Raw genomic sequence first — 19624 nt, 5'->3', positions numbered from 1 at the left:
GATACGGAATATGTCTTCGTGTTATCTGTGTGATATCTGGGACATCCTCAATCACAATATCCACATCACATTAGCATGACGGCCCTTTCTTCTTTGCCTGACATGAAACGAGATTATTGTGTATCATTACTCACGCGAAGCTATGTACAAGATGTCTTCAATAACGTGGAAATAAAAGTTATTTTACCAAAGCAACAACAACATAACTGACACGAGGAATATGTTATTTTGACCATGGGTTGGTTTCGGTCAGTTTCAGGGCTTCTCAAAAAGTATAATATTTATCAGACAACACAGAATAATGCCTTCAGAATATGCCTGAATAAATACCTTGCAAACGTGCAAGAAGGTTTAAGAATTAATGTGTTTGGTTATCGGGACTTTGAATCAATTTGTCTGCACAGACGGAAACTCATGCATGAACAGGACATTTTATCTCTCGATGCGAGCAAAGTACATATATAGTGTAAGGTTGGAAACTGCATCAAAATTTTTTTGACCCAAGGCTTATTCTACCCAAAAAGTTTCCCTGGTGGGGGTTAATTGAAATTCACAAGTTGATGCTTTGAAATAACAATAACAGTTTAGTTTACAAAAATTTGTGGGTGCACAGGTAAACTTTCTGGAGCACATTGGCTATAAAGTGGGTGCATACCTGTAAGTGCGTCCATGCACCCCTTATTTCATACCCTTGTGTTTCACGAGATAAATGTCAGTCAGTCTCTACGGATTAGTGCATTAACTCTTGTAGTAGTTTTACATGGTGGCATTTGTTTTGCAGCCACCAAGAAGAGGAAAGGGGAAGAAGAAAATCGCCTCAGCACCTTTGGCGGCCAAGCGGGTGGAGCCAAAAAAAGTTGTTAACCCTCTCTTTGAAAAACGACCAAGAAACTATGGCATTGGTATGTATTCACATTTTCTTTGAAATACGTGTCAAAATTACCACCATGGTTTGTAGAAGTAAGGGAAAAACTACCTAAATTTCACTCAGACTGTGCATTTTTAGAAGCAAATTAAAGTTGCTGAAACTTAATTTCGTATAGTGTTTAACACCAAATGAGACAGTTTGGATGGTTTGCAATGATGTGTGAATTTCTTCACCTGAATCTCTTTGTGATGATCACAAAACGAGCTTTTTAAAACTGAGCAAAACCATCATTTTCCCAAATGGTTAGTTATGCATATAAACCTGTTGCAGTGTTGTCTCCTTTAATTTTAAATGTCACAGTGAAGTAATTTTTAATAAAGGTGTGGATGAGTTGAGCTAATATTCAAGACCATATCCATAAGTTACCTGACAAGGCCTCTTGGGCTATTTACGACGGGTAGGGATACAAAACACAACTCAAAAGAATTTTTTTATATAGTGGTTCTTTAATGCAGTATCCGAGAGTGTTACTTTTATACGATAGCGGAGCAACCTATGAATGGAATGTAGGTATGCAAAACACAACTCAAAAGAATTTTTTTATATTGTGGTTCTTTAATGTAGTATTCAAGAGAGTTACTTTTGTATGATAGCAGAGCAACCTACGAATTGGCGTGGTTTCCCCCGTACTCTGCCTGTTTTCCTCCCACCATATTTCAGACCTGTCTACTTGTACGCAAAATGGATGGCATTTGAATGCTTGGCGGTGATGTGGACGAAGAAAGTGGATTTAAAACACGAAGTGGCTTACAGTGAAAAATTCTTGAGCAGGCACCCTTTAATTCTGATAATTACAGTTTCACATTATCACATGATCAGTACAGGTCCACGGTGTAGAATGGCTGTCAAAATTATGAATTCAAGACTGCTCCTGTCACAAATATTTTAGGGTATCCAGTTATGTGAGATTTGTTCATGTGTGCAATGTTTTTTTTTTTACAGCGCAATGAGCAAACTGTCAAAAAAAAAACCTGATCAAAAAAAATATACAGAACACATCAAAATTATACGCCAGCTAAACATGCTAGATCCTTAACCTAATCGTCTTGAAGTAGAGCATGCAAAATTTTCCTTTGAATGACCCAGACTAACACACCAGACATGTCTTTTGTTTCCCTCTGGGGCACCTTAGCCCCTTTTGGGGAAATTCCTGACCTCTACGTTTTAGTGACACAAGTAAAAAGTTACCATAATTGAAACTTTTTTGCAGTGGTAGTTTTATTTGAAGTGATTTTGAAGAAGGGTTTTGGATTATATCTACCGCATTGTTGTCGCAATTTTCTGCACATAAAATTTGATTTGTACACATTGATCTGAGTGTGTGTACACAATACATCCACTAGGGGTGGGCATGTCTGTTATTTAATGCCGCCACCCTGAGGGAAATATTCTTGAGTGTGTTGTAAAACATCAATCAAAATAAATCAACTAATAAATATACATATTGGCATATTGGCACTTGTGGATGCCAATTTCATGACTGGAAGAAACTATAGTGCCTAGTTTAAAATGCCAAACTTTGCCAAAATATAAAATTTTTGTTCTATAGGCCAAAGGAATCTTGTTTTTTTTTTTCTATGCTGGAGGAAGGTATAAAAATTAAAGCTGAAAAACAAAATTATTAAACTTGACCCTTGGTTATGTTTTTCAGGTCAGGATATCCAGCCTAAACGTGACCTGAGTCGGTTTGTGCGATGGCCGAAGTACGTCCGTCTGCAGAGACAGAAGGCGATCCTGTACCAGAGGTTGAAGGTGCCCCCACCCATTAACCAGTTCACACAGGCTCTGGACAGGCAGACAGGTGAGCAGGGTGGATGTGTTTGGGGGAGGGCTGTGACAGAGTGGTTAAGACAGCTCTCCTTCAGTCGTTCAGAACGAAAAATAGTTACCTTAGTGGATACACGTATAATTGATAGTATGGACTGCGGAGGCTTAGTGATTAGCATGCTAGCGCAGCACGCTGATTCAGCATCTCACTCACTGACACCACACCAGTCGTACATGGAACCTACAGATGGTTGTGGGTTTCCCCCTGGGTTTGGTAGTTTCCTCTTACCATAATGCTGGCCGCCATCATATAAGTGTAATATCCGCGAGTATGGCGTTAAATCACGTAAATACTCAATGTAACCAGTGAGATATTTCTCAGAGAAAACCTTTAACCCTGTATAAGATCCACAGTCATTTTGGGAATACTTTTCCCCATTTGCCCAGCTGGGTATCACTGGACACAGTCGGATGAGCAATTGAGAGATGTGAAAGCCATGACGTAGGCCACTTTAGGCAAACCAGAAAATAATTTGAGATCCTCTGAGTGAATCAACAAATGGTTTCCATTGACAGGTTATCAGACTTGCCATGCCAATATCATTGATGATAATCAATGTTTTCTTTTTTGTTTTGTCAAAACATGCATGGCATATGATGAACACATGGCTGTAGAAGTTGAGCTGACCTTCCTTGACATTTTGGAGGGACTTTTACCATTTATGAATTTATTTAAATAAATATGATGTAAGATGTAAAGAAATTTAGCTGAGGGTGTGCAACATCGTTGCTGGTTTGTTTCTGGCGAGGATTAGAAAAGAATTTTTCTCACTGATGTTCTGTGACGTTAAAAAATTCTACCACCAAAATCTCTGAGCTTGGAACAACCAGCTAGGCTAAGTTTTAAATTAAGGTAATGTACTTTAAGATTTTTAAAAGCCTGAATAAATTTAGAAAAAATGAAAATAAACTTTATAACACCAGCTTTATATTTAGAATGGTTCGAAGTATTCGTCCAAAGACAACCATGAATTTCTGTCATTTTTTGTTTGCGTTCTTTGCGCTAAAAATCTTGTTATATTCCAGCTACACAGCTGTTTCGTCTGCTGGACAAATATCGACCAGAGACAAAACAACAGAAGAAAGCGCGTCTGCGTGCTCGTGCAGAAGCCCGAACAGCTGGAAAGGAAGACGCGCCGACGAAGCGTCCACCCGTGGTACGATCTGGAGTCAACACTGTGACGACGCTGGTAGAACAGAAGAAAGCTCAGCTTGTGGTGATAGCCCACGATGTGGATCCACTAGAGGTGAGAGGCACAGGGCCCACTTCCACAACGCACTTTCTGTCTATGGTGACAACCAGCACTATGGACACTTCATAGCCATGGAGATTTTCTTTGTTTTTCATGTCAATTTCTTTAAAATGCCTGTAATTATATCTGCCTTGTAAGCATAAAACCAGTGTAGCCAAAGAATTTTTAAAATATCAAAATCCTTTTTGCAAGCGACAGATTTAGGCTCAGTAGGACTCTCTCTGTTGCATAGGGTAAATACAAGAAAATATTCAGCAATTAACAGATCTATTCATTTAACTGAATTTATCAATAAATGTGTGGAGTTGTCCCCCTTGGTCGGTAAATGTACAAGCCAAGTTGTTTGCTGAAGTTGTCATGTTCTTGCTTGCCATTTTACCTTCTCTGAACAACTTCCTTTTTTAAGTTTTAGTCAAAAAATCTTCCAAAATCATGTTGTATCCAGGCAATGATGTGTGAATTTCTTCACCTGAAACTCTGTGAAGATTAAACAGCGAGCTTTTTAAATCTGAGCCTGGCTGTTTTGCCTCCTAATTTTAAAAGCAGCATCTAATCTTGGACCTGAACCAAAAGTCCTTTTAATCTGATATATTTGTTCAGTGAAGTCAAAAATAATTACATTTTTCAGGTAGGATATCGGCTTAACTTCGAATAAACTTCAAAATTCCTTTACAAGATCCCTATATGTAACTTTTTTAAAAGGGAGGGTGGGGGAGGGTATTTTTAGAACATTTACAGTAATGGAAATTTTTTTTTTAACTATCTGAATGTTTGATTGGCTGTTTTCCAGGTAGTGCTGTTCCTCCCTGCTCTGTGTAGGAAGATGGGTGTCCCGTACTGTATCGTCAAGGGCAAGGCAAGGCTGGGGAGAGTGGTATACAGGAAGACGGCCTCCTGCTTAGCTCTGGCACAAGTTAACCCGTAAGTATATTGCGAGAGACGGCTTCCGTGCCCTAATGGTTAGAACGTTTTCTTCGGAGACCTGGAATCAAACCAGAGTCAGGTCATGCCAAAGACTTCAAAAATGGTACTGGTTGCTGGCTCATTTGGCGCTCAGCACTGAAAGGTCAGAGCTAGGAAACAGGACTGGTTGGCCCAGTTGCCGCGTAATGTGACTAGTTGGGGTGTCATATCTGGTGCCCTTGGCACGATACTTAAGTTGCAGTGGCACTGCCACTAGAAGACACTGTATATGCACACACTCGTCCTCAGATGACTGAAACAGTGGTTAAGTATGACGTAAAACCCCAAGCAAATCATACATGCATACAATAAGTTAACCCTTAAAGCATTTATGAAACGATTTCTATTTAGCTTTAGACAGATTTTAACATACAAATAATTCCCAGTCTTTATCTTACGGGTTGAAGATTGCTGAAAGTCAGGTGGCATCAGTGGTTGGCCGAATAATTGGACCAGCAGCATAAATTGTGAACACTGTCAAAACAAATGGAGCAGTGACAGAGCCCATGTATAGGTTCTACACCTGGCTTGTTTCAATAGTGACCCTGATTCACCACTGATGTCACATTTGATAAAGGACGAGAGCTGACGGAAAATACCCATCAACGGACATAATTATAAAATATGAATTACTACCCTAAAACAAAAACTGTTCCACTTTTTTTTTTTTCTTTCCATTTCTGTTTATTTAGCTTAAGCATTGAACCCATCACAAGTTTTCATGCAAATTTCTTTCATTCACATAAAGTATCATTCTGAGTTGCATTTTGTAAACTGAGTTGCATTTTGTAAACTGAGTTGCATTTTGTAAACTGAGTTGTATTTTGTAATTCTGAGTAAACAGTTTTGTAAATATCACCTTTATAGATAGGGATAAACTGGCTTAAGCGTTTTTCATTGACCAGTATTGCGTTGGGGGTTTTGTGTTCATCAGGTACTTTGCAATATGCTGTGGTGCCCTTTTCACCTAAAATTCGAGCACATTTCAATGTAAATGAAATATTTTTGAGTGTGGCGACACTAGTCAGACTGATGTCAACATGAATCAGATCAGGCGATGATTAAAGAGAATATTTGCTATCTGAGATAGCCATGCTGCAGGAAAATTCTACCACCAAAATCTCTGAGCCTGATCCGTACATAAAACTGCTTTTGGATACGTATGATTTTTGATGGTTAGAAACTGAATAAAAACAGTGTGATTCTCATGCCAGAATGTTACTTAATGGGGAACAGGATGGCAGTTGTTACCCCTGTATTTCATCAAAAATTAAGCATTTTTCAAGTGGCCTGTTGTGTATTATTCTAATTGATTCATCCACCGTATTAACTTGCGGATTGTTGTGGGTTTCCCCCGGGTTCTGCACGGTTTCCACCCACCATAATGATGGCCGCCGTTGCGCAAGTGAAATATTCTTGAGTACGGTATAAAATACCAATCAAATAAATAAAATAAATCACCCACCTTATGGTGCTTTTTGTGAACTTGATAAATTTCTGATCAGAAAACTCCAGTGTTGACATCTAAAGTATCTTTTTATGGCCATTACATGCTTCATAAATTGTATTTTAACATTGTACCAAACTCCAGATGAAATACTGTGCTTTCTTTGTGCATGTTATTAATTTAAGGCTAAGACCCTGAATATACCTATGCAGGGAACATCATTACATGTACTTGCTTTATCAAGCAAATATCTTCAAAATTCAGAGATGGCTAGAACTGTATTCTGAACATGCTGTCTAGATAGATATTGATATGTACGTGGGAAGGTCTTGTAGCAACCTAGTAACAAACACATCTTTATTGATGGCCTGAGCTGATACTTTTTGAGAAAGCCTGCAGCTGACTTGAAGATGTCTTCCTTTGCTTTTTTTTCCAGAGAGGATAAGAGTCAGTTGAGCAAACTGGTGGATGCTGTCAAGACAAACTTCAATGAGAGATACGATGAGGTATGGACACTTGCATTCACAGTACCAGTACATGTTGTCTTTGACTATACTTTAAATGGATACAAGTTAACCAAGCACAGTCAGAGTGGCTGAGGGGGTTAGCACGCCAGTGCAGCGAAATGACCCAGGAATCTCCCACCAAAGGGGTCGCTGTGAGTTTAAGTCCAGCTCGAGCTGGCTTCCTCTCTGGCTGTATATGGGAAGGGCTGTCAGCAACATGCAGATGATCGTGGGTTTCTAACGGGCTCTGCTTGGTTTCCTCCCACCATAATGCTGGCCGCCATTGTATATGTGAATTATTCTTGAGTACAGTGTAAAACACCAATGAAATAAACACATGCATGCAGTCAGATTTTGTGAAAGTGTTACCGGAGACTAATATATCAGTGCCACAGTGTGTCGTTGTGGGCAAGGCCCTGCTCTCTATTGTTTGTGGGGCTGTGATGACATTAATCAAGTCAGTTGATGACACTGGTGGGGCCATGTTTTTGTGCAGTTTTGTGTCCGTGGAAGACACCCTTGTCTGTCACCAATGAGGCACGGCGGTCGAGGGTGAACAGTGTCAAAGGAAAGTTTGTTAGTAACTTGCCAAAGGCTGCTGGTTTATGTTGGTAAAAGACCGGCCAGTGCAAGAAAGTTGGACTGTGACTGCGGTTTTATTTCCCTCCGCACAATCGATCTCTAATATTAATTATGGACTTCCCAAATTGTAGAAATGATTTCATGGGAAACACGGAGATATTGTGGACATCCCAAATTGTAGAAATGATTTCATGGGAAACACGGAGATATTGTTTACTTCCCAAATTGTAGAAATGATGTCATGGGAAACACGGAGATGTTGTGGACTTCCCAAATTGTAGAAATGATGTCATGGGAAACACGGAGATATTGTGGACTTCCCAAATTGTAGAAATGATGTCATGGGAAACACGGAGATATTTTTGCAATGATGACACTTATATATGGGATTGGAGAGGAAAAAACCCTCGGTGATTCTGTCCTTGGCTGTGTCTGAGCAGTGAGCAACCTGTCTTGATAAGAGGCTTAAGGTTGAACTAAAAAACTGGAATTTTCTGGAAAGGTCCCTTCTGCCCATTCCTCATTTCTGAGCCCATTGAGGTGGAGGTCCAGATATTTTTTAACTCTGCAAGACCTAAAAGTTTCTGAATACTCTGAAAATGTAAACATGAAAGATTTAAAACAATAAGCAAAGGAGAATGGCTAACACTGAGGGACAAAACAAAAAAGTAAATTTTCTTATATATATATGTGTAAGTGAAATGTCACGATTGTTTTGTTTTTTTTTTGAAGGCATGAAAGTCCTTAACTTGCTCTTATGTGTGACATTTGTATAGACAGATGTGGTTTGGTCTCATAAGAGGATATTTCTTCAAATGGATTGCAGTGTGATAAAGTTTGTGGCTTGCTTTATCGTTATAGCTTTGCTAAGGAGCAGGTGACTTTTTAGTCAAAAACATGCCAAAAGTCTGTGGTTTATCCCCGAGCACTCTGGTATACTCCAACAAGTTCCCCATCCATAAAACTGACTGTTATTACATAAGTGAAAAACTTTTAATTATGGTGTTAAACAACAATCAAATGAAATAATTAATAAATACAGGTAAGTGAAAATATTGTGAGTATGAAGTTAAACACCAATCAAATGAACCAATGAATAGAAGCTAATTTTCGCTCTTGTATCTTTCAGCTGAAGCGTCACTGGGGCGGCGGTGTGATGGGAAGCAAGTCCCAGGCTAAAGTTGCTAAGGTGGAGAAGGCAAAGGCTAAAGAATTGGCACAGAAGATGGGCTGAGGTCAATCATTCACATCTTACGAATGTACATGAAACAAAAAAAAATATATATATAAAATGAATTGACTTGTTATTGTGAGATTCTTTTATCCTACTGTTTGGTTGATGTGAAGATTCAGGGCCAAATCCACTGTACTTTGTACTTCAGATTTCTTATGTGTTTTTAAGCCGCTGGGATGATTCCCAACCCCTGAGGTGTTTTCAACCCTTGAGGTGATTACCAACCACTGGCAACAAGGTTCCAGTTCAACCTCGGCCTAGGACATTAAATTTCTGGATTCATCCAATCTTGGCGTTTCCCCAAATCTCATGGGATATTGACAGTAACCAGTGACACCTGGTTTTTTGGCGAGTGAAGTGATGTGCATGTAAACCATGGTAGCCAATGAATGCTCATTGCCTTTGCAAATGAGTACAGATGTTCATTGGTCAGAGTGGAGGCGTCTGCATTAATATTCACATCACTTAAACAGGTTGTGAACTACTAAACCTCCAATGAAATAAAAACTACCTCCACAATATCAGGCGTCGCGTGCAAGTGAAGCATGAAGTCTCTACATTAAAACCCGGTCTTAATCACGAATTCGGTACATATTCACCCTTCCGATTCGTTCATTGACAGTAATTTTACAACATCATCTTTCGACTTTCATGGTTACGATGGTTTCCATTGGTCATTCTGGATTCTGTGAATTAGACAATAAAAGGCCCTCCTATCCAATTTGTGAACTTTTTCAACAGAGGCAGAGATGGCAGGCTCAGGCCTCTGCACAAAGAGATTGATAACCTTGATAAGATTGTAAAAGCACCTCCTTAGGTCTGCTGTGGGTTTTTTTTAAATTTTTTTTTATACAAAAACCAATCCAGAGAATTAGGATAAACTGGTCTGTGTGTTCAAGTCAAGTTGTAGCTAGTTTCCTCTTCTGCAGTTCGGGTAGAGAAATCAAGATCAGGTAGACACCATATGACCTGGTGTAGTTTCCTTCAGAACCGACTACGCAATCCCTGCTGAATTACATAATGCTATTACATCATTCAAACTTTCCCACCTGCCTGAGCGTCTTGCAATGATCCTGTAGTCAATTCTACTGCAGGGGTCGAGAGGTTAGAACATCTGGCATGAAAGTACGAGACCTGGCCCTGGGAATCGTGATACGATCGTAGACTGAAGTCAAAACTTGTATCATTAAATCTTGCACGTTCCTTTCAGTAATTTTAGCTGAAACTTGTTGTACGATAACTTATCCAGAATTTGTGTTGTCCAGAAAAATTCTAACTTTGTAACATTAAAGAAATAATTTTGATGTGATTTGAAATTTTTTACCCAAGCCTCAAGATCGCTTTATGGCCAGAGTGCATGCATGCCCCTGTCTATCTGTAAGTCATGCCTTGATGAAAGAGATTAGCAATGTTGGCACATGTATACTTGGTAGAACATCGACAGATAGTGAAATATTCTAGAGTGCTGCTTCAACATTCAAGTGAGACACTCTGGAGCACTTCTTCAACACTTTTAATCGCCACGATATGGCTCAAATATTGCCGATGTGGCGTTAAGCCATAATCAATCATTCACCACTTTCAACATTCAAGTGAAATATTTTGGAGTACTGGTTAGTGGTGGTCAAGTGGTCAGTGTGATGGTCGAGCTTTTTGCCAAGAAAGATGTCAAGACCACCTCATGATGGCTTCCTCTGTGGTTAACCTGGTTTCCTCCCAACCATGATACTGGCAGCACAATGACCCCAAGCTTCTTGCCAGGAAAGATGTCAACATCACCTCATGATGGCTTCCTCTGGTAAACCTGGTTTCCTCCCAACCATGATACTGGCAGCACGACCCCAAGCTTCTTGCCAAGAAAGATGTCAAGTCCACCTCATGATGGCTTCCTCTGTGGTTAACCTGGTTTCCTCCCAACCATGATACTGGCAGCACAATGACCCCAAGCTTCTTGCCAAGAAAGATGTCAACACCACCTCATGATGGCTTCCTCCCAACCATGATACTGGCCACCATCTTAATAATATTCTTGAGTACTGGTAAACTTGACCAAGACTCTTGATATCAATGACCAAGAGTAATGTTCTCAAGAAATGCTTAAATGCGAACAGTCTGGGGAAATACTTAAAGAGTACCCCAATTCTTCAAGATTTTGACAGATGAAAGAGCCACTTTTAGTGCAATTTATATGCCTTTTTCATTTGATTTTGAAGATTACAGTGGTTGGGTTGGCTGATTTCAGGGCCACACAAGAAGTATGACTTTATTACCCAAAACACAGATTGATGCCTTCAGAATGCGCTTAAATAGACACCTTGCAAACATTCGAATAGGTTGAAGAATTCGGTACTGCTTTAACACTTCCAACATTCAAGTGAAATATGTTCTTTTCTTGCTAAAATTAAGCAATTTTAGTATTGCTTAAATAAAAATCAAGTAAAGTATTCTGGATTACTCGTTCAAGACTAAAGTACTAGTATGCAATATTCTCAAGAGTACTGGGGCCTCCGTGACTCAGTTGGTTAGCGCGCTAGCGCAGCGTAATGACCCAGGAGTCTCTCACCAATGTGGTCCCTGTGAGTTCAAGTCCAGCTCATGCTGGCTTCCTCTCCGGCCGTATGTGGGAAGGTCTGCCAGCAACCTGCAGATGGTCGTGGGTTTCCCCCCGGGCTGTGCCCGGTTTCTGCCCACCATAATGCTGGCCGCCGTCGTATAAGTGAAATATTCTTGAGTACGACGTAAAAGACCAATCAAAAAAAAAAAAAAAATCTCAAGAGTGGAGGGGGAAAAACGTGATCACATTACATTTAAGTACTAATGAAATGAACAAATTTTATTTATTTATTTGATTGGTGTTTTATGCCGCACTCAAGAATATTTCACCTATACAAGACTGGCTAGCATTATGGCGGGCAGAGCCCAGGGTAAATTGACAACTATTTGCAGGTTGCTGACAGACCTTCCAAAGTACGGCCAGACAGGAAGCCAGCATTCACTGAACTATCAGCAAACGCAATGGTGAGAGAGAGGCTCCTGGGACATTACGCTGCATTAGCCCGCTAACCAACAAAGTCCCCAATAAACTGTTAATCGTCAGCTAATTAATTAATCAGAAGCTAATTATATCGTGTCCAAGGACTAATCCCTGTTAAGAAAATGTTTTATTCTAAATCTGTATTCTTAAACATACACAATGGTGACATATATATCTGAAACTGGTCCATCCAAGAGCAATGATACACAATGGAATCAGTCTTTAGTCAAATAGTTCAGTTTAATATCTGAAAGAGAATCAATATTCAAATTGTAATGGTATGAGAAGAACTCTTGAGAGAACGAAACTGATGAATTCAATAGTACTGTAATGTATCTTTGCAGAAATGCTGTTAATCATTTCGAATCGTGTGAATGAAAGATAGAAACAAATATACCCTTATCTTTGAAAAAAAAACAGTAAATTATTCGACGTTTCTTCTTCCACTTCTGCAGCAAGAATAAACGGAGCAGCAAATTCTCACAACAAGCACAACGGCGTTGGGCATTAAGCAATCACCAGGATGGCTAATGTCTGACGAGTTATTCCCCCTGTAGTGTTCAGAGTTGTCCCCCTTGTTCCCATTCCTCATTTCTGAGCCCACTGTGGGGGAGGTCCAAATATTCCTGAGCTCTGCTTGCTAGCAGCACGGGATGGGGCAAGACCTAACAGTTTCTGAATGTTCTGAAAATGTAAAAATAAAAAAAAAAGTAAAAAGCAAGTTAGAGTAAGTAACACTAAGGGACAAGGCAAAAAATCAACTTTTCTTTTTTATTATTTACATATATATGTGAAATTTGAGGATTTCCTTCACTGATAAAAGTGTTCTTTCACATGTTACATGTAACTTTTTGTAAATATATTTTAATATTTTACATCGAGACGTCAAACAAAAACAATTTGTTTTACAACGTTTAGAACTAAGCTCTCCTTTACCACTCTTACACCATGCAACAAAACATAACTTCATGCACCACATCACACCATATAAAACACTTTTACCTACCTGTCTGATCGACATAGTGCAGAGGATGTAGAGGAAGATAAAGGAGCAATCGGTGTAATCCTCACCAGCCAGATTCCTGTGGGAAATTCCCTGCAGCAGGGAGATGGGAACAAATGGAAGTTTGGCCACAACACGCCCATCAAATCTGAAAACAGATGTGTTCAAATATACATATACTTATTATTAATTTGTTAAAATAGGTAAAAATGTACGAGAAAAATGCCATTATGGCGATAGAATTCAAACTATAACTCCCGTCACAATGCTCAATAAGTACATGTATTTCTTTGATTCTGACTGGGATTTGATAATTCTATCAAGTACAAAAAATATTTTTTCAATCTCTATATATTTTATTTATGTTATTTATTTGATTGGTGTTTTACGCCGTACTCAAGAATATTTCACCTAAACGACGGCGGCCAGCATTATGGTGAGAGGAAGCTGGGCAGAGCCCCACAACCATCCGCAAGTTGCTGGCAGACTTTCCCATTTACAGCTGGAAAGGAAGCCAGCATGTCTATATACTTTAAAAGAAATAAAGAAAATTAAGTTTCGGTTAACTATTCAATTTCAACAGCAACTCGAATTATAGAATAAGTTTTTCATAAAGGAACAGAGAATAATATGCAAATATCAATATTTCTAATGCTGATAAATCAAGGCCAGAGAAGACAATGGTGTAACTGAGACACAAAATCCTGCATTTAGCCTCACTACTTTACCAACTGAGGTATCCTGCGGGAACGGCTCACTTATATGCAGCGAAGATGATTGCAATTTTGCTTTAGAAACAGTGAGTTCTCTTTTAATGTATTGTGCTATACGTATGTGTCTGTGAAAAAATTATTCACTGCTTATACCTAGACTCTAACAAGTGAGTCGTTACTGACGAACTGGACAGTTCAGTTTGTAGAACAGGTGGAGCTAGAAACCCTGCCATGAGTTCAAGCCTCGCTCTGCTCAGTATTTTCACGTCTCGATTTATTAATGTTGGAAATTATATCTATTTGATGTATTTATTTACTTATTTGATTGGTGTTTTACGCCGTACTCAAGAATATTTCACTTATACGATGGCGGCCAGCATTATGGTGGGTGGAAACCGGCCAGAGCCTGGGGGAAACCCACAACCATCCGCAGGTTGGTGACAGACCTTCCCACGTACAGCTGGAGAGGAAGCCAGCATGAGCTGGATTTGAACTCACAGGGACCACATTGGTGAGAGGCTCCTGGGTCATTACGCTGAGCTAGCGCGCTAACCAACTGAGCCACAGAGGCCCTGATATCTATTTGAAGCATCCCCTGACCATGATTGCAATACTGTGTATATCAGTATGAAATAAACTCACATGGAGTTAAACATGCTGAGAAGTGCTGTGAAGGCAAAACCAATGGCGAACATGGACTTCATCTTAACCTGTCAAAGAGAAGAGCACACAATATTTACACATATATCACAAGTTCTGTAAAAGAGCTAAAATAATGTGCATGATTACATTACTCATTTAATAGGCCTGTTAAAAATTCTGTTAAACTCAGAAAGATTATGTTACATCTTTGGATTCAAGTTCCCTAAAGTTCCTGTTCCTAAAATTTCCAACATCTTTTATGCTTCCTGATTTCGAACATTTATTTCTTACCATGTATGCTTATATATGTCACACTGTAATATCATTACCATTAATCCATGCATATACTCTATTATATATGTCACACTGTAATATCTTTACCATTAATCCATGTATATTCTCTCTTATATATGTCACACTGTAATATCATTACCATTAATCCATGTATATACTCTATTATATAACATTCTACTTTTCACAGGATAGAACAAGCTCTTGTGAGATTTATTCTCGCCAAATGTATCGCTCATGTATACCTATGTATTTAATTTAAGGTTTAAGGTGAATAAAAAATGGAATGAAATGAAAGTAAACCTTTCCCTTTGTTAGCGTCAAGAGATGTGTGGAAATGTGCCAGATTCGAGTTACATATTCTGTTTTTACAAATACTTGTTTATGAGGGCCCATAAAAGTGAATTTGTAAGCTTGTATCACCATGCATAGGTGTATGACCTTGTCAAACGTTTACTAAATCATGTAGACTGGGGGTAGGAAATTTATGAAATATATGCCAAGTAAGCAAGACAGACAGCATTTGTTTTAATTCACTACACTTTGTGTGCATTGGGCGGTACAAAACACCCAGGCCTACAAAACACATGTTAACAAACACAGACCATGCCATCAAAGGGCACTCCACTATATCTATTTATTTATTTGATAAAAATATTTCACTTACATGACAGCAATCAGAATTATGGTAGGGGGAAACCAAGCAGAGCCTGGGGGAAACCAATGAGCATCCCCAGGTGGCTGACAGGCCTTCCCTTGTTAAGCCGAAGAGCATGAGCTGGACTTGAACTCACATTGACCACCTTGGTGAGAGGCTCGTGGGTCATTGTGCTGCCCTAGCATGCTAACCATCTCTACCATAGAAGCTGCAAACTCCACGGAGGCCCCCCACACTATATGTATGATATGATTTATTTGTACAGGTATATATCGGACAACGTGACTTTATGTCTTTCTTGCACAATTTTGCTCTTGGACGATCTGACTTTATTCCTATGGCACCAATCAAGAACTCGTGAAGAAAAAAACCGGCATAACTTGCTGTGTATATCATGAGTATGATACCCACCACAGGAAGTTGTTTTTCAATATTACACAATCTCACCACGAAAAGTGGACACCAAGGACAAAAAGTCTCACCAAAGACAAAAAGTAAACTCACCAGAGACAAAAAGGAAACTCACCAGAGACAAAAAGTAAACTCACCAAAGAGAAAAAGTAAACTCGCCAAAGACGAAAAATAAACTCACCAGACAAAAAGAAAACTCACCAAAGACAAAAAGTAAACTCACCAGAGACAAAAAGTAAACTCACCAAAGACAAAAGTAAACTCACCAAAGACAAAAAGTAAACTCACCAGACAAAAAGTAAATTCACCAAAGACAAAAAGTAAACTCACCAGAGACAAAAAGTACACTCACCAAGGACAAAAAGTAAACTCACCAAAGACAAATCTCTACTGTTGTTCTTCAGTTTTTCTTCTTGTCGCTCTGAGTATAGAGAGTAAATGTTACAGGACGGTTAAAAAAAACACCCTAAACACAAATAACCAACACCGATGTTTTCCAATGTTTCCACAAGTGTAGACTATCTCAATTCTATAACACATTTTTAACTTGTTCAAACACTTCTTACATTAACAGCCCGCCTCGAAGTTGTGAGACCCAGGATCAAACTTGGGTCGTGTCATACCAAAGACTTTAAAAATGGCTTTTGTTGCTGCCTTGCCAGGCGCTCAGCACTGAGAGATTAGCACAAGGAAACAGGACTGGTTGGCCTGGTGTCAGTATAATGTGACTGAGTGAGGTGTCATGTATGGTGTCTTCGGCATGATACTTCAGAGGCGGACACACTTTGGGCTCGCCCTTCCACAAGAAGACATAACATATAAATTGTTAATTATCCTGAGTTAAACCCCAAGCATACATATATACATACTGAAGTAACATGGTAGGGTGCATAACAACACACTGTAACCTCTCACTGACAAATGCCAAGTGAGGCAGCAGCAAGTACCATTTTGCATGGTGTCTACCAAGTCTTTGGTATGGCCCGACCTGGGTTTGATTCCATGATCTCCAGACTTCGAGGTGGACGCTCTAACCATTAGGCCACCAAAGTTCTGCCCTAAAAATCCTTGGAAATAACGAATACTTTACTTCATGGTTGATAGAAAGGAAGATTGTATTTGGTTTAGTAGACTTATAATTGGCTTTTCAATCTGTCATATTGTTTACATGTGCAATGCGCTGCATTGTGGGAATCTCTGTGCTCCCTCCTCCGCATGTCATCTCGTGAGGTGGAGAGCTTAGACTAGAGACAGATTTCCCCTTCTGATTTTCTTTTTTTTGGAAAATATAGGCCCAGGGAATTTTTTCAGGACTCACATGCAACTCACCATTGGATTTAGCTAAACCACATGAAAAATTCTCAATTTTTTTCGACAATATGTCCCTTTCATTCACATATATACATTATTATTGGCAATTTATAACAATAAACCAGAACATACACATTATGTCTTACCTATTTTCTTTTTATGACTTCTATCTGAAGATTCCCCTGATTCTTTCTGCTTCTCTACTGTAAACACAGATAACAATCACTTATTTTATATGTATGTCATATTTATTTATTTATTTATTTGATTGGTGTACTCAAGAATATTTCACTTATACCACGGCAGCCAGCATGATGGTGGGAGGAAACTGGGCAGAGCCTTGGGGAAACCCACGACTATCTGCAGGTTGCTTCCCATGTATGGCTGGAGAGGAAGCCAGCATGAGCTGGACTTGAACTCACAACGACCATATGGGCGAGAGGCTCCTGGTTCATTACGCTGCGCTAGCACGCTAAAATGTATATCAGAAACTTTCAATGTACCTGAACAAATACTGTACTTGCTGACCCTTACTCGCTTATATATGGATTATGCATATATTAGCCGATAAGGGTTTCCTTTATAGACGTTTTTGGTCAAACACAACACTGTTACTTGCAGACCAGGAATTAGCAGACTCTTCATATGCTCTTTATCTTTACGTTTGTCAATTTATTGTAAGCATAGTCCGAGATTGTTCTGACATTATTTTTGGCAAAATTTTTTTGGGCCAAAGATAGCACCAAAGCAATGTCAGAGTGCACTCCATTTAAAAACCTGATGCCGTTATATGCCCTTGTCAAATATGTTAAGGCTGTCAGTACAGTCATTCATTTTGAGCATCACCAAGGATATGTGCTTAAATATTTTAGTTTTCAGAATTGCCATGCTTTAGGTATATTCAGGACGAATTAACGCTCATGCGTCGGAATTGAACAAAGGGGTAACTCTTTGTAAGCTTTATACTGGAATCTGGTCCACATAACTCTTGGGCTAAGGGTGGCCAGCAGTCCCTGCGTATCAATATATAAGTCTCTTTAAGACCGAGGTCTTGGGATAACAATAAATCAACGAAAAGATAAAGAACATATACTGAAGAAATAATAAACTGCTAACTTTTGGTCGTGGAGACATATTCGCTGGTAAATTTTTGTCTAAAACACTGTGACAAACTGTTAAGGCCACTGTATCAGGTTTGTAAATGGAGCACAATCAGATGTTGGATTGGAACCATTCTTGGCCAAGCAAAATTCTGCCAAACATTAGAGCAATCTCAGACTAGATTTGACCATACGCCGTTAAATTTATGCCTCGCAAGACCATACTTACACTTTTTACTCTGCTTCTCTACCTCTGCTTTCAATTTCTTGTATTTCTCTGTCCTGTACACCAGCAGCCATGTTAGACCTGTGGAAAAGGCAGGACAGAAAGTCAGTAGATAAATGTTTAACTCAGTCCATATTTATGTGTAACTTTCTACGTTAATACTTTGCTGAATGAGGTTGGCCAAATATGGAGGAGATCCTTTTCAGATGCAGATGCAGACGTGACAAAAGCATGTGACACAAGCACATGCGCATTCAACCCTTACAGTTCGTATGTTTTAAAGGCGTCCGGAATCTTAAACCTGTGGGTCGTGTCACGTGGTAAAGTGACGACACTTCATTGAAGCAGCTTTTCACAATGAGCATCTGATAAAGAGCTCATTGACTAACAATTGGGTCACCCTAGTCTTTACAACTACCAAGGGGTCTAAAAACCACATTTTAGCACATCAACTCAAGTCGTGTGGTGGTATAAACAATCAGCTACGGACCCAAAATGCTGCCTGATAGAAGTTCGAATCCACAGCATTTCTCAACAAGTTATGTAAATCCTTTCAAAAAACAGTAGGAATCATGAAGCAATGTTATATACATAACAGAGACACGTGTCAGAAACTAGAATGATAAACGTCTTACTTACGCTGTTTTTCTTTGTATGTAAATTGAAATCTCTCCATTGAATTTTAACCAATGAAAAATCTGTAGAAGCACGTAACCGTGGGGAAAATAATGACGTTAGAATGCACGTGGAAATCAACACATAACTATAACCCTAGTCTTACAACTCCCGCCTTTGACACCTGGCCTCAGTTGCAGCTTGGGCTAGACCAGGTTGGTTCCATAAGCTAAACACAGACACTGAGACAGCCTCATGAAATTTGAGCACTGTGTAATGCCGTCGTTTACACGTTCCGAAATAATTCCAAGTGGATTTAAGTAACTCTTCTCGCGTAACTGAAACAAACACCCATGGAATATCACCGAAATTAGACATTGTGGTGTCTTACCTTCTCCTAAAAATGCAGTACATATAGAAATAAACACGATCAACAAGCTATCTGCCAGCATTTTGCAACCGGTAACTTTCCTACCATCAGAAAATAAACCAATGCTCATCAAGCATTTAAACATACTTAATGTGGCGCGGCATCCAGGGCTTGAAGAAGAATTTTTACTACTATTTGAACATGTAAAGATTAGTGGTTTTTATTTTCTAAGGCAGCATATGTATTGACAACCGGGAGCAACTGGTGTCTGTGTACTGGCGCCTTGCGCTGTGGTTTAAGTCCTTAGGCTCAATTGATGAGAAAGTCAAATAGTTTGAACATCAAAGTAAACGATATAAGATCGAACAATAGGGGAAAGAATAGGACTGTTTTACGGAAATAATGTGAAGAACGCCAAACTTGGGGAATGACAAGTAATGATAGGTCCCGTAACGTGAAACGTAGTCAGTGTCAACACACACTGTAACTTTTATTGTAGGGAACTTTGGG

General features: G+C 39.3%; 2 protein-coding genes and 3 non-coding genes across 5 annotated transcripts; 4 read left to right on the top strand and 1 right to left on the bottom strand.

Moving 5' to 3' along the window:
* Nucleotides 1–760: 760 nt before the first annotated feature.
* LOC135480340 (large ribosomal subunit protein eL8-like) lies at nucleotides 761–8806 on the top strand. The gene is made up of 6 exons (XM_064760167.1): nucleotides 761–902; nucleotides 2580–2729; nucleotides 3782–4002; nucleotides 4799–4929; nucleotides 6855–6924; nucleotides 8636–8806. The coding sequence occupies exons 1-6, from the start codon at nucleotides 761–763 to the stop codon at nucleotides 8738–8740; spliced, it is 819 nt and encodes a 272-aa protein (XP_064616237.1). The 3' UTR covers nucleotides 8741–8806.
* Nucleotides 1076–1151, top strand: LOC135481106 (small nucleolar RNA SNORD36). The gene has a single exon (XR_010445973.1). It is a non-coding gene; the product is annotated as a small nucleolar RNA SNORD36 (small nucleolar RNA).
* LOC135481110 (small nucleolar RNA SNORD36) lies at nucleotides 4452–4525 on the top strand. Its single transcript, XR_010445976.1, has one exon. It is a non-coding gene; the product is annotated as a small nucleolar RNA SNORD36 (small nucleolar RNA).
* On the top strand, nucleotides 6024–6102 carry LOC135481113 (small nucleolar RNA SNORD24). Its single transcript, XR_010445979.1, has one exon. It is a non-coding gene; the product is annotated as a small nucleolar RNA SNORD24 (small nucleolar RNA).
* A 3068-nt stretch (nucleotides 8807–11874) lies between the features above and the next one.
* On the bottom strand, nucleotides 11875–19215 carry LOC135480565 (calcium load-activated calcium channel-like). The gene is made up of 7 exons (XM_064760427.1): nucleotides 19136–19215; nucleotides 18133–18210; nucleotides 16950–17006; nucleotides 15867–15913; nucleotides 14133–14200; nucleotides 12781–12925; nucleotides 11875–12458 (listed from the first exon to the last, which is right to left on the bottom strand). The coding sequence occupies exons 1-7, from the start codon at nucleotides 19194–19196 to the stop codon at nucleotides 12363–12365; spliced, it is 552 nt and encodes a 183-aa protein (XP_064616497.1). The 5' UTR covers nucleotides 19197–19215; the 3' UTR covers nucleotides 11875–12362.
* Nucleotides 19216–19624: the final 409 nt, after the last annotated feature.

The sequence above is a fragment of the Liolophura sinensis genome, chromosome 13 (assembly GCF_032854445.1).
Source record: "Liolophura sinensis isolate JHLJ2023 chromosome 13, CUHK_Ljap_v2, whole genome shotgun sequence".
In the NCBI taxonomy this organism is placed as follows: domain Eukaryota; kingdom Metazoa; phylum Mollusca; class Polyplacophora; order Chitonida; family Chitonidae; genus Liolophura; species Liolophura sinensis.
Note: the sequence above shows the minus strand (reverse complement) of the source record. Positions and strands in the feature narration are given on the sequence as shown.

What these genes read in the sequence shown, in the direction of transcription:
- LOC135480340 (XM_064760167.1), top strand. Translation starts at nt 761, where the DNA reads ATGGTGGCATTTGTTTTGCAGCCACCAAGAAGAGGAAAGGGGAAGAAG. An exon ending in ACCAAGAAACTATGGCATTG is followed by an intron (nt 903 to 2,579) that starts GTATGTATTCAC and finishes TATGTTTTTCAG; the next exon opens with GTCAGGATATCCAGCCTAAA. An exon ending in ACGATGTGGATCCACTAGAG is followed by an intron (nt 4,003 to 4,798) that starts GTGAGAGGCACA and finishes GCTGTTTTCCAG; the next exon opens with GTAGTGCTGTTCCTCCCTGC.
- LOC135480565 (XM_064760427.1), bottom strand. Translation starts at nt 19,196, where the DNA reads ATGCTGGCAGATAGCTTGTTGATCGTGTTTATTTCTATATGTACTGCA. An exon ending in AAGTCATAAAAAGAAAATAG is followed by an intron (nt 15,914 to 16,949) that starts GTAAGACATAAT and finishes CTCTATACTCAG; the next exon opens with AGCGACAAGAAGAAAAACTG. An exon ending in ACAGTAGAGATTTGTCTTTG is followed by an intron (nt 14,201 to 15,866) that starts GTGAGTTTACTT and finishes TCTCTTTGACAG; the next exon opens with GTTAAGATGAAGTCCATGTT.